General features: G+C 46.1%; 1 protein-coding gene across 1 annotated transcript in view; it reads left to right on the top strand.

Moving 5' to 3' along the window:
* The window catches only part of LOC117057965, a 72,537-nt gene that overhangs the window by 37,952 nt on the left and 21,029 nt on the right, over positions 1-13,556 (top strand). The window contains exons 21-29 of the mRNA XM_033168805.1: positions 218-289; positions 1,702-1,845; positions 2,117-2,188; positions 4,080-4,223; positions 4,385-4,456; positions 5,010-5,153; positions 6,852-6,923; positions 8,625-8,828; positions 10,061-10,207. Coding sequence (XP_033024696.1) covers positions 218-289; positions 1,702-1,845; positions 2,117-2,188; positions 4,080-4,223; positions 4,385-4,456; positions 5,010-5,153; positions 6,852-6,923; positions 8,625-8,828; positions 10,061-10,207 — 1,071 coding nt within the window. The remainder of the gene's footprint in view (positions 1-217; positions 290-1,701; positions 1,846-2,116; positions 2,189-4,079; positions 4,224-4,384; positions 4,457-5,009; positions 5,154-6,851; positions 6,924-8,624; positions 8,829-10,060; positions 10,208-13,556) is intronic.

Here is a 13,556-nt window from a genome sequence, read left to right as displayed (position 1 = left end):
GGTTTGCGGCATTCAGGAACCGATTTGTTTGTCAACTATGCCGTTCGAGAACCAAGGTATAACTGTACTGTGGGCATCTCTTTCAAGTGTTGCAGAGCCTCCATCTGTTTTGCCTCTTTTTTTGAGGGCAATTGTGGATTATTATTATCATTATTATCATTATCATTATGGCAACGTTTTCAATTGATCCCCTTCTTACCACCATTGTAACTTGCAGAAGCTGGGCAGCGAGGTTTCATCAATTTCTTGAGGGTTTTGACGAGGAATGATCAAATCAGAACAGCGGCAGGTAAGAATGTTGTCACAAGTGGTCGTTTAATGCATGCGGCACCGTGGCGGTTCATGGAGCCTGGGCCCGCAATACCGCTTACCATCAGTGGTGGGCGACATTGCAGCACAGCGGCATCCTTCTCCTCCCGCAATGTCTCTTGCTGGGTCCTGAGACAAGGGGAGGCATAGTCCCAGCCAGCAAGGGAACATTTGAGTTGGCCAATAGCGGCCAGACCAAGGGGTGGGCACTTTGGGGGGCGGGCCTCACTGGTTCCCTCAAGGACTTCACTCAGGTCTGTTCCCAGAGTAAAGAGTGGCAGCCTCATACCTGGCACTTTGGACTCGCTGGATCTCCCACCTACCCTCTTTATAATTAGGCTGGCTCCTGCCCATCACTGGGTGGTGTTTGTTTTCTGACCTTGCTATGGATAATGATGATGATAATTTATTATTTATACCCCGCCCATCTGGCTGTGTTTCCCCAGCCACTCTGGGTGGCTCCCAACAGAATATTAAAAGCACGATAAAACATCAAACATTAAAAAACTTCCCTAAACAGGGCTGCCTTCAGATGCCTTCTAAAAGTCAGATAGTTGTTTATTTCCTTGACATCTGATGAGAGGGCGTTCCACAGGAGGGGCGCCACTACCGAGAAGGCCTTCTGCCTGGTTCCCTGTAACCTCACTTCTCGCAGTGAGGGAACCGCCAGAAGGCCCTCGGACCTGGTTGTCCTTCAGGTCTATTCACATCATCTCTGACCATCAATGATGTTGGAGGACCACAGGCCAGTTATGCCTGGTTTACACTAACTATCATGGCTCCCACCCAGAGGCTTATGGGTGTTGTGTGTGGGAAAGAGTGCTGGGGAATTATTTGGCATCAAATATATGCACTAAACAAGAGTTCCTGGCAGTGTTCAGGACCCAGAGGAAGGAGAATGGCTGTTGAACCTAAAGCCATTTCAAGCTACAATCAGCTAGCATTGTGGTGTAGATCTATGCCCTGTAGATATAGCTTTGTCACCTAGCTTCAGGGCCGTCTTAGGCAGATCGGCCGCCGTGGCGCGGCGATCCCTCGGGCGCCCCCAGCATGCCGCCTCTCCGCCTCTGGGGCCACCTCCCTCCCACGCTGGCCGCCCCTTGGGAGGGGGGTGGGCGAGCGGGGGATGAGGGGCGTGGCGCTGGAGCGGCGCGGGGCTCTGCGCGCCCTTCCAGCACTCCAGCTGGGGCTCCCCACGTGGGATGGGAGGCGAGGTTGGGGAAGGGGCGCATGGTATGCCGGCGGGCTTGCTGGGGCGCCCCTGGGGGGGGCGGTGCCCTGGCGCACTGCGCCAGTAGCCCCTATGGATAAGACGGGGCTGCCTAGCTTAACCTGCCCTCTGGATTGTTGCCTGCCCGATCTCTTCCCTTCCCTTCCTCTTGAACCCTGCAGCCTTGACGGATGGTTTTGAATCTCTTGCCAAAGTGGAAAATGGGAAGATAAGCATGGAAGGGTTGCAGGTGGTCCTGAACAGCTTCAACATCTTCTTGACCCCAAAAGACACATTGGATGCGTTGGCCCTTTGCAATGTTGATGGTAAGTACATTTTGTGGCCAGTGGGGGTGTTTGCGAGGTGAGGCTGGCTTGGAAAGGCCCTAGAATTCAATTACCGGTAAATTGCAAAAGGGGCCAGCCCATTGCTCCTAGAACAACCGTCTTTTTGTCTTGTGTTATGGAGAGTACACTAGTGCCATTAAGAAAGACATGCAAATAGCCACTCGCCTGGTTGTTTATGGCAAATAGGAATTGCCTCCAGGAGAGTGGACAAGGAATATTTTGTAAATTTCACCCATTCCCCCACTTTCAGGCAAAAAGACAGTGAATCTGAAGGACTTCTTCAAAGGAACAACCTATACTGGCACTTTTATTACTCATCCAGGTAAGCAAAGACGTGTCTGAAAATAGCAAATCCTGCTTTGAAGACTCACAGGTGCAAGGTGCTAAGATTGTGATTGGTTTTCTCTTCTTTTCACTTTTTTATAAAAACACTCAGAGAAATATATGTACCTATTTAAGTAAGAATGTCCTTAGTTATAGGACCTTGGCTATGGCTTTCTTTCTTTTTTTCAAGTTTTTTATTAAATATTTTCTTGTGTTACAAAACAAACAAATGAATGGGGGAAAGTACATGTCTTCTCCGCTTTCAATTCATAGAGTCTTTTTCACAGTTCATTTACATGTTAGTGTGAGACACTTTTGCCATAGACATCCTGCGCAAAATCTGAGGCCAAGTGCCTCAACGCACCAAGCCATACCCAGAAAGAATTTGCTAACATCACAAAAATGAAATTCTGCCACACCAACATTAGATATCACGGGGTACAAATAAAATAACTAGAAACCTTAAGAAACTATATCTTCGAAGCTACTCCCACCACCCCCCTCTGGTGGAAAATCAACAAAGACCTAAAATAAAACCAGTTTCCCCGTGATTAAAATCTACCTCTATTCCAAAGCCTTCCAAACTGGATTCCCCCAACCCAACTCCATAAATAGCAGGAAAAACAACAACACTCATTTATCTTCTCACAGAAAAAAACCCAAGTTGGCTATGACTTTCTGTGATCGATTTTCACACACACACACACATATATATATATTGTGGAGTCTGGAACTCGCAGCCCTTCATTCGAATGTCAGAGATTGAACCCTGAAAGGAGGAAGGAGCAGCCTGCAAGAAAAGACATACTATAGCTTGGGGTAGAGCATCTTCTTTGCGTGCCGAGCGACCCAGGTTTGACTGCCGGTCCGTGGAGACAAAACGGAGCTACATGGTCTGACTCCATATAACTTGGCTTCCTGTGCTGACAAAATAGGTAGTGGAGAATCTGTAAGGGACAACAGAGGGAAGAACAGGAAAATCCATGCAACAGGAAAGGATTGTTGAAGGCTTTGCTCTTGACTGTAAAAACATGACTTGCCGCATTCATTGGATCAGACCAAAGGTTCATATAGTGTAGTGCTATGTATCTCTATCGGTGCCCATCTAGATCAGCTATGGGGAATCTTTGGCCTTCCAGATGTTGGTAAACTATAACTCCCATGATTCCTAGCCGTTGGCCATGTTTGCTGGGGCTGATGGGAGTTGTAGTCCAGAAGAAGAAGATGAGTAAGAGAAGGAAGAAGAAGAGTTTGGATTTGATATCCCGCTTTATCTCTGATGCTCCAGAATTGCTGCAGCTAAGCAGGTGTGGGAAGAAGAAGAAGAGGAGGAGGAGGAGGAGGAGGAGGAGGGGGAGGAGGAGGAGTTTGGATTTGATATCCCGCTTTATCACTACCCGAAGGAGTCTCAAAGCGGCTAACATTCTCCTTCCCCTTCCTCCCCCACAACAAACATTCTGTGAGGTGAGTGGGGCTGAGAGACTTCAAAGAAGTGTGACTAGCCCAAGGTCACCCAGCAGCTGCATGTGGAGGAGCAGAGACGTGAACCCAGTTCACCAGATTACGAGTCTACCGCTCTTAACCACTACACCACACTGGCTCTCATCAAAGGTTCCCCACACCTCGCCTAGATGCCTCTGTATAGCTCATAAGTAGAGTGCAGCAGAGCAGCCATCCCATGATTTTTGTCTCTGGCATCTGGTATTCAGAGGTAGAGCGCCTCTAAAACCAGATGTTCCGCTTTTTAAAATTATCATGGCTAATAGCCTTTGTAGTGACCCTCTCTTTTTGGTTATAAATATTGAACAAGGCAAATCTACCCTTTGTGGCCTCATTGAGCTGGGCTGTTCTGTCATGCCGTGTTGACTTTGGGTTGTGTTTTTTTATAGAACTTCAACTCACCTGTATGGCTCTGAACAAGCTCAAGGGCGACCATTTTAATCTCCACGCTCTTGAGTCCACCCTGAAGACCCTGGATCTTCCTGAGACAGATGAATTACTGCAGGAAGTGATGAAGACAGCCCAAGTTGATAGTAAGACTTCTGGGTGGGAAGGTGCTACTCTCTTTTGAACAGTCTCTTGCAGACTTTCTGCTTGAAGAAAAAGACAGTTGTGCAGGGGCCAAATCTTGATTAGGTTGGCACAGGCTGGGATTATTAGCTCTATTTTTTCTGATTTACACTTTGCCTTTTAGGTCATGGCAGGGTGAATTTCAGAGAATTCATGAGGGTTTATACGCTCCTACCAGAACTCCTGGAAGCAACTGGTAAGGACAAACCAGCCATTTATTTTATGGCTCTGTGCCAACTGAGCGGTCTTTCCTTGTTGCAGTACCTAGAACCATTCATCAGGTTCCAGGGCAGCCTTGCCAAACCTGGTACCTTCTGGAATACAACTCCTATCATCCCTGCCCCTTGGCTGGAGCTGATGGGAGTAGTAGTCCAAAACATCTGGGGGGCAGGAGGTTTGGGGAAGGCTTTCCCAGAAAACGTGTTTTCGTCGTCATTCCCTAGCAATCTCAAGCTCAAAGCTGATGCTCAATTCTGTGATTCTTTGCCCTGATAGTTGACTTTATAAAATGCAAATCAGTCATGGGAGGTTGAGAGTTAGTCAAGTGTGTGTGTGTGTGTGTGTGAGAGAGAGAGAGAGAGAGAGAGAGAGAGAGAGAGAGAGAGAGAGAGAGAGGTGCTTAACCCTTTCCTGCCAATAAATGGCCAGACTAGTTTTCCACCTGCAGGAAAACTAGCCATAGTTTTAGGCTTGCTCCCAAATGAATGAAAAATGACCAACTGCGTCTTCGTCCCTCCTGCTCTTGGCAGTGCTGAAGGATACTATGAATGCCATGAATAATATCAGAGCTGAACAAGTCCAGGTGGATGACCTGCCCAAAACCTTGGCCAATGTGGGCGTCAAATTGACACCAGAGGAACTCCAGCAGCTGGTCCACTCAGTTCCAGTCACAGGTGAGATCAGGACCCTTGCCTGGGGCCATGTCGTGTCTTTTTGCATTGTAAGCCTATGGGCAAGGACTGTCATTTCCCCCTCCTTTTTCCTAACTGCTTTAATGAACCACGTTGCCATCAGTATGCCCAGTGCCAGATTTACATGTAAGCTAAACAAGCTATAGCTTAGGGCCCAACTCTTGGGGGCCCCAAAAAAAATTTAAAAGGGAAAAAAAAACTGGATGCACATTTCCAAAATATAAGATAAAAAACGAATAAGATAAAACCTACAGCAACAGTGTTTTGTGTTGTGTAGGTTCCTCTGATTAAGTAATGGGCCCTGCCTGCTCCCTAAAATATCACTGGTTTGCTCATTTCTATATATAGGGTGCCTACATTCTGCATGGACTGATTGAATGGCAACATGTGCAAATGGCTTTAGATACCTATTAAAAGTAAAAGTAAAGGGACCCCTGACCATCAGGTCCAGTCGTGTCCGACTCTGGGGTTGCGGCGCTCATCTCGCTCTATAGGCCGAGGGAGCCGGCGATTGTCCGCAGACAGCTTCCGGGTCATGTGGCCAGCATGACTAAGCCGTTTCCGGCAAACCAGAGCAGCGCACGGAAACGCCGTTTACCTTCCCACTGGAGCGGTCCCTATTTATCTACTTGCACATTGACGTACTTTCAAACTGCTAGGTGGGCAGGAGTTAGATACCTATTAGGTCCATAAATTACCATATATCATATATTCGACACAAAAAAACAGTGACAATTTGTTGTTGACAAAGGACAGCTGGACATATAAAGGGCCCTGTTACCTTTCAGTAGCTTAGGGCCTCCTCAAACCTAAATCCGGCCCTGAGTATGTCACATTACCCTTCTCCCCACCCCACCCCACCCCAATCTCTCATACACATTAGACATTAAACACGCTTAAGAGTATTGAGTTCCTGCCAAGTCCCACACCTAAGTCTGGGATCGCACTGAGACGGTTAACTTGGGCTGTACAACTGCAGCAGGCATGCAAAAAACAAATGTCTGAATGTCTGCCATACCGATAGCGCCATTCACACGGGAAACTGGATGTCAGGGAGAAAAGTGATTTGTAAGCTGCTCAAGGAGCCTTTTTGGCTGAAGAGCAGGAGTAATAATAATAATAATAATAATAATAAGTTGATCATTTTTTGGCGCCAAGACTGATTGCAGAAACATTTGCAAGAACAAATGCGAGATCGCCTTACCCCACAAAGGCCCACTCAGCCTCTTTGATCTGCAGAACTCTGGCTGCTACAGCTGCCACATAGCGGTAATACTCGTTCCACATTTATAAGAAATCAATCTTTTAGTCTGAAAGCACCTATGCTTTGGAATGCCTGCCTTTTGACACCATTAACACTTTTCGGTGCCTCCTAAAAACCTCTTCTTCTTTTTTTGGACAAGCCTGCCGAGATATGTAGAATGGTTACATGTGTTTTAATATGCTTTTAGCTGTTGGTTTTAATTATTATTATAATGTTTTAAACAGCTGTTTTCAATTGTTCTTAACTGATGCTTTTATTGTTCTGCTGTTTTCTTCTTCTGAACTGCTTTTTGGGTCATTTGTGGGTTTGTTTTTAAAGAAATCAAGCGGTATATAAATTCTATGAAATAAATGAGATTTCCCACACATAGGTACAAATTATCCCCCTCAACTTTTCTGCTACTCTGTTCTTTACAGGAGACGGGACTGTAGCTTTTGATGAGATTATTAGGAGTGTAACTGGTACGCAGTCTATCTCAGAATTTGCTGGTAAGACCACAGAGAACAATATCTTGATTGCCCAACAATACGTCAGTGCATCTGAAAATGTTGAGTGAATGTGCAGATGAGGGAAGGGGTTAATAATAATAATAATAATAATAATAATAATACAGTGGTGCCCCGCTAGACGAATGCCTCACTAGACGAAAAACTCGCTAGACGAAGGCATTCGTCTAGTGGAAGGCTGCCCCGCAAGACGAATTTTTCTATGGGGCTGCCTCGCAAGACGAAAAAAAATTTTTTTCCCGTCTAGCGAAAACCGTGGTTTGCATTGCCGCTTTGCTAGACGAAAAACCCCTAGACGAAAATATTCGCAGAACGAATTATTTTCGTCTAGCGGGGCACCACTGTAATACAGTAGCACCTCGGCTTACAAAGAGTGTTTGCCCCCAAATTGGGTCTTGGTTTCCGGGATTCCAACATTTACAACAGAAGGGATGTCATAAAGGTGAAGGTAAAGGGACCCCTGAACATTAGGTCCAGTCGCGGACGACTGGGGTTGCGGCGCTCATCTCGCGTTAATGGCCGAGGGATCCGGCGTACAGCTTCCAGGTCATGTGGCCAGCATCACAAAGCCACTTCTGGCGAACCAGAGCAGCGCACGGAAATGCTGTTCACCTTCCCGCCGGAGCGGTACCTATTTATCTCCTTGCACTTTGGCGTGCTTTCGAACTGCTAGGTGGGCAGGAGCTGTGACCGAGCAACGGGAGCTCATCCCGTTGCGGGGATTCAAACCGCCGACCTTCTGATCAGCAATCCCTAGGCTCTGTGGTTTAACCCACAGCGCCACCCGCGTCATACCTTGCCCCTATTGTTATCTTACCGTAGATTCATGTAACTTTATTGCAATAATCGGTGTGCAGAAGTAGAAATACAAGCTTCTGGGAAATTGTGACATGTGGTCTGATGCATGGGAGGGGTGTGTGGGTGTGTTGAGACTGGCTCTTCTATCCTTGCATCCCTCCGTATCCCCATACGGGGATCCTCCAGGGTGATACAGGCATGCTCTGCCATAGGGTTGCACCATGAGGCTTGCAACTGCTGGTCTTTTCAGGTGAGTTTCTCCCCTCTTGGCTTTTCCACCACCTCTGCCCCGTGAGGTCAGTCTTCCCTGCATCACACGATTACTTTATTGCCCCTGGTGAGTTCCATCATTTACCATCCCTGGTGGCGCTGTGGGTTAAACCACAGAGCCTAGGGCTTGCTGATCAGAAGGTCGGCGGTTTGAATCCCCGTGACAGGGTGAGCTCCCGTTGCTCGGTCCCTGCTCCTGCCCACCTAGCAGTTTGAAAGCACGTCAAAGTGCAAGTAGATAAATAGGGACCGCTCCGGCAGGAAGGTAAACGGTGTTTCCATGTGCTGCTCTGGTTCGCCAGAAGCGGCTTTACCATGCTGGCCACATGACCTGGAAGCTGTACGCCGGCTCCCTTGGCCAGTAAAGCAAGATGGGCACAGCAACCCCAGAGTCGGACATGACTGGACCTAATGGTCAGGGGTTCCTTTATCTTTACCTTGTTTGCTCAAATGGGGATTAATGTCAGGTGTTTGCCTTTCAAGGATGTGTCCCCTCCCGGTTCTCGCTGCCTAAAACCAGCCTGTTGCAAATCACCTTACGGTTGACTCCGGACTGCCGGTGGTGAAATGGGAACGGGCGTAAAAACAAACGCTCTTGATGCTTTGCTCTGCCAGCTTTACAGAAGGCTTTTGACGCAATCAGTGAGCTCTGCAAAGAGAAGATTAAGAAGGAAGAGCTGCCAGTTGCCCTAGAAATCCTGGGTATCCGAATATCACCCGAGGAACTTCAGCTAGCTCTGACATCTGTTCCCATTGATGGTGAGATTTTAATTAATTTTCCGTATTTGCCCAAAGGCCTCCATGACATCATTCATAACAGTACAATCAACGTGGTTGTATTTCCTTGTTTCTCCGGCTAATATCCTAGGGTTCTATCTCCATTTAATCTTCTCCCTTCAGACTTAAGAAACTGAGCGCAGGGTAGGACTCTGTGAAGGGGGCAAGGGTGTGCAATTAGGAGTGGACTAGGTTGACAAAACCTACAACAGAGAGCCCTATTGGCAGAGGGCCCAGTAGGTAGCTTAGGAGTCTCTGATGCTCCAGAATTGCTGCAGCTAAGCAGATGTGGGGGGAAGAAGAAGAAGAAGAAGAAGAAGAAGAGGAGGAGGAGGAGGAGGAGGAGGAGGAGGAGGAGGAGGAGGAGGAGGAGTTTGGATTTGATATCCCGCTTTATCACTACCCGAAGGAGTCTCAAAGCGGCTAACATTCTCCTTTCCCTTCCTCCCCCACAACAAACACTCTGTGTGGTGAGTGGGGCTGAGAGACTTCAGAGAAGTGTGACTAGCCCAAGGTCACCCAGCAGCTGCATGTGGAGGAGCGGGGACATGAACCCGGTTCACCAGATTACAAGTCCACCACTCTTAACCACTACACCACACTGGCTCCCACATGTGAGACCACATGTGAGTTCAGATACTAGTTTAATAAGTAAACTGTTGCAGGAGGGACAACACCTGCATTGCACCATCTAAGGGTCCTTCTAGAGGCTCTCTCACCATTCAGCCTGCCATAATCATGGGCATTTTGCTAGCACAAACAGCACCTCCCCTTGGGTGGGGCGCATCCGTTTTCTCCAGGGCCCAGTATCCTCATCACACCATAGAGCATCACTTCGCCGCTGGGATTCCCGGCATCTTCAGTGGGAACAGCACACACAGCTTCAATTTCCAGCCGCAAATGCTTGGACATCACTCCAGTCCTTGGTGGGATAAGGTTGGGGCTGGGAACTTCCGCGGCCACCATTGTTGCCTGGCCGTTGGCATATTTCCTTTCGCCTTTCAGAAGGCTAGCAGGTGGCTTCTTGGCATTTAGAATGCATGCAAAAGCTTTCCTCGCTTTCCGCGTGAACACAGGGATGTTCATAGTGCACCTTTAGTAATGTATTTAGATGTTTTGTGTACAGCTTCTCTCACTCCCCTGCCAAGGGCTATTGGAAATCCACAGACTTTTTATTTTTATTTTAAAGGTGGGGCAATTTACAAAAAAAAAAGCCATGAGCTAGTGTGTGGTTGATTTGAAGAGGCTGTATCCCCTTTCGTGGCGAATGGCAGCCAAATGGCACCTTTCCTATGTGATCACTTGTTTATTTGTCCATTTGTTTCCCCTTTTCTCTCAATCCGTTGAAGGTTCAGGGAGACTGGATGGGATCGAATTCCTGAAGGTTTGGTTCCATTCCCCACACTTGTTTGAATTCGTAGGTAAGCATTTGGAAAGTTGGGAAAGTGAACTTGGTCCTAACCTCCATGGAGGTTGGCAGGCTGTGGATGCTCTGGCATTGGGAGGGCAGGTGACAGACAAGTGGGGAACGAGGAGAGGAGAGCCTTGGCTCTGTCAGTTTACTGCTCCTTCCTCCTCATCCCTTTGCTTCCCATTCAGCAACAGTGACTTTATAATGGCCCTGTTTCTCAGCCTCTGCTCCTCTTCCGCACAATGCAGTGAGTGATCTGAGCCTAGAGTCAGAGGAGAAAATTCAGAGGGTTGGTTGTTTTGTGTGTGTGTTTGCATTTAATGAGAAACTCCCAACTTCTTCAGCCAATATGCAAGCTGAAACACCACAATCCAAAATGTGCACTTCTCTCAATTTTTCGATGCCGTTCTTCAACTGAACCGATGTACAAAAAGGAGGATATCATAGGGAGAAATGTGCATAAAAACACGTTCATTAATGAGAATATAGCATACAGAAGTATATTAGGGGGAACCGCTTTCGGAAAGTGTGTCCAGCATACCAAAAACAAAAAAATGTGTTTATTCGGAGATATTCACACTGAAACTCCAACAGTTTTTTTTTCCTGAGGGCTAATGCTACAGGTCTGTGGAGAACTGAATTTGGAAGGATTGGAAAAAATAAGGAAGTTTGGGGACTGAAACTGACAGTTCGTTCATCACCTGAATGATGAACTCCTGTCAGGAATAGCCCAAGCGTCTGGGAATGGCAGGACCTTTTGCATTCTGATCGGGGACAGTGGATAAATTCAGCTGGATTAGTATTTTGAACGTGAACCTATCTAGTGTGCACTTCCCCGAATAATATGCCACCTCAGGGCGGTCTAACTTTTCATACCAATGTACAGAAATGAGTAATTGTTCACAAAATATGTGTGTTAGGCAAAATTTCATACAAAAGTGTTTATAATGGAATCAGAGAACACTATAATGCTGACAGTTTTTCATTTTTTTAAAAAAATAATATTTGGTTTTAGATATTTAAGTTTACAGTCATACCACAACACCTCCAAAGTTACAAGATTCCAGACTTCCGGCGAGGTCGCCATCGCGGGCGGTCGCTGGGTTGCCTCGGCTGTGAGGCCACTCAGTCCAGCCCGGGGGTTGGAGCCCCGCCACCGCTACGCGGGGCTCCGGTGAGGCCGGGAAGAGTGTCCCGTGCCTCGGGCTCCCCGGCGGGCCCGCTAGGCTACGCACCCTTCCCTCGCTCCCCCTGTAAAGGGGGAGTGGGGGTGAAGGGAACGCGGAGCTGGGCCATTAGGGGAAATGCCCCAACCGGGCGGAAAAGCGGCGAGAACTGGCCGTGGTGAGCGAAGACGTTCTCCCTGAGAGATGAAAGGGAAAGAAGCAGGAGGTCGTAAGTACTTGATTGGATTAACTGCTGAGTTTAAAGATTTAACGACTTAACGACCCTGGAGGCTGTAGATAAAGGAAGTCTGCCTGTCTCCCTTCGGAGGCAAGAGAAATAACAGATTGTGATACTGTTGCTATTGGATGGATATATTGTTAAGACTTTTTTAGGAGTGAGACTTTACAGATCTCCCTTGGGGGAGGAAGAGGATGGAAAATATTCCATTTAAAAGTTTTGGTCTTTGCGCCCCGGTTTCAGAGAAAATGGCTGCGAAGACTCTGAACCGAAGTGGAAAATTACTGCTACATGATGAATAACACTGAAATAGAAACTGAAATTTGATACCTATGCCCGTCCTCACCATGTTGGGCTTTGTTTTTGAAACTGTTTTGGACTCTGGACTAACTGATGAAGAAAGGATTATTATACTGAAACTGGAACTGATTAATCGGAAATTGAAGGTTTTGAGTGGGGATTTGAAGAAAAATCTATTTCCCACAGAGGAGACCTTCCAGATACTCGATACTATGGAAGAAAGTCTGGGCAAAGAGCTGAGGGAGTTGATTGGAAAATTGAGCGAGTTGGCATGGCAATCCCCGGAAAAAGAAGCGAGGAATGTTATATCCAGCCCCCGAGGTGTGAGCTCGGGAGCGATGGTCAAGAAATTAAGATATTTACAAATAGAAGAATGCAGCACTGAATGGGAGAAGCCGAGAGAAGATGAACAGTGTATCCTGATGCTCGATGCAAGGACTGTTGGGGACGGTGTCTGGTTCTGTGTCTGGTTCTGCGGGCGTATAAGAAAAGAGGACAATCTGAGGAGCGGTTCCGGTGAAAGATGGAGAAGGACATTGGATAGAGGGGGGATAGGGTGAACTCTATCAAGTATAAAATATAAATGCTCTGTTATGGTAATCTGAAATCGGAGGGTTAAGACATTAAGCTTTATTTTAACTTTTAATAAGAAAAGGGATATTTTGGAATTTTTTGATATTAGCAGCAGTTTAAGGGAAGAAGAATAGTTTAGATTTAATATAAGAATAATTTGTTAAGATCCAAAGAATTGTTATTAAGATTGTTGTTTAAGGTTTGAATTTTATTAAGTGAATAAAATTTTTAGAGAAAGGAAGTTATTAAAGTAGAATATGGATATAAAACCGAAGGAGAGAGGGTGGGGGAAGTCAATTGTCAAGATTTGGAACTAGAATATTTTCTTAAGTGTGTAAACAAGAAGAATTGTATTTGTGTTTGTATTTGATTTATATATGTAGGTGTGGGTGTGGGTTTATGTTTTGTTATGAAAATGCCAATAAATTCTTATTAAAAAAAAAAAACAAAGTTACAAGATTCCTACGAATCTCTGGACTTCCCCCCTTCCCCTCCACGGGTTCTGTTATTAAACCTTTTCTACTGCATCTTTTTTTAAAAAAATAATCCAGATTTTTATAACTCTATTACGTCCATAGTTCTCTTTACATCACAAGTGTTATTTCCGTCCTGTTAATGTTTTTAACAAGGAAGATTTAAACATTTCCCCCAATCCTTATTTAAGTTTTGGTCTTCCTGGTTCCTGAGCCTTCCAGTCAGTTTTGCCATTTTGGCATAGTCCATCAACTTAATCTGCCATTCTTCTCTGGTAGGGACTTTTATCTTCTTTCCATCTCTGGCCTAGCAACATCCGCGCAGCTGTCGTCACGTACATTGAAAGTATTATCTGCTCCCTTGGAATTTCAGCACCTACAATTCCTAATTTAAAAAAAACCCTCTGCTTTTTTGTTTTTGAAAAAGTTATTTTAAACATTTTTTCCAGTTCATTATATATCATTTCCCAGAATGCTTTTATTACCTTACACGTCCACCACATATGGTAAAAGGTGCCTTCTTTTTCCTTTACATTTCCAACAGATATTTGTACCCGTCTTACACATTTTTGCTAACTTACTAGGAGTTAAATACCAACGGTACATCAT

The sequence above is a fragment of the Lacerta agilis genome, chromosome 14, assembly GCF_009819535.1.
Source record: "Lacerta agilis isolate rLacAgi1 chromosome 14, rLacAgi1.pri, whole genome shotgun sequence".
Classification (NCBI taxonomy): Eukaryota; Metazoa; Chordata; class Lepidosauria; order Squamata; family Lacertidae; genus Lacerta; species Lacerta agilis.
This window is presented reverse-complemented; position numbering and strand designations above follow the sequence as displayed.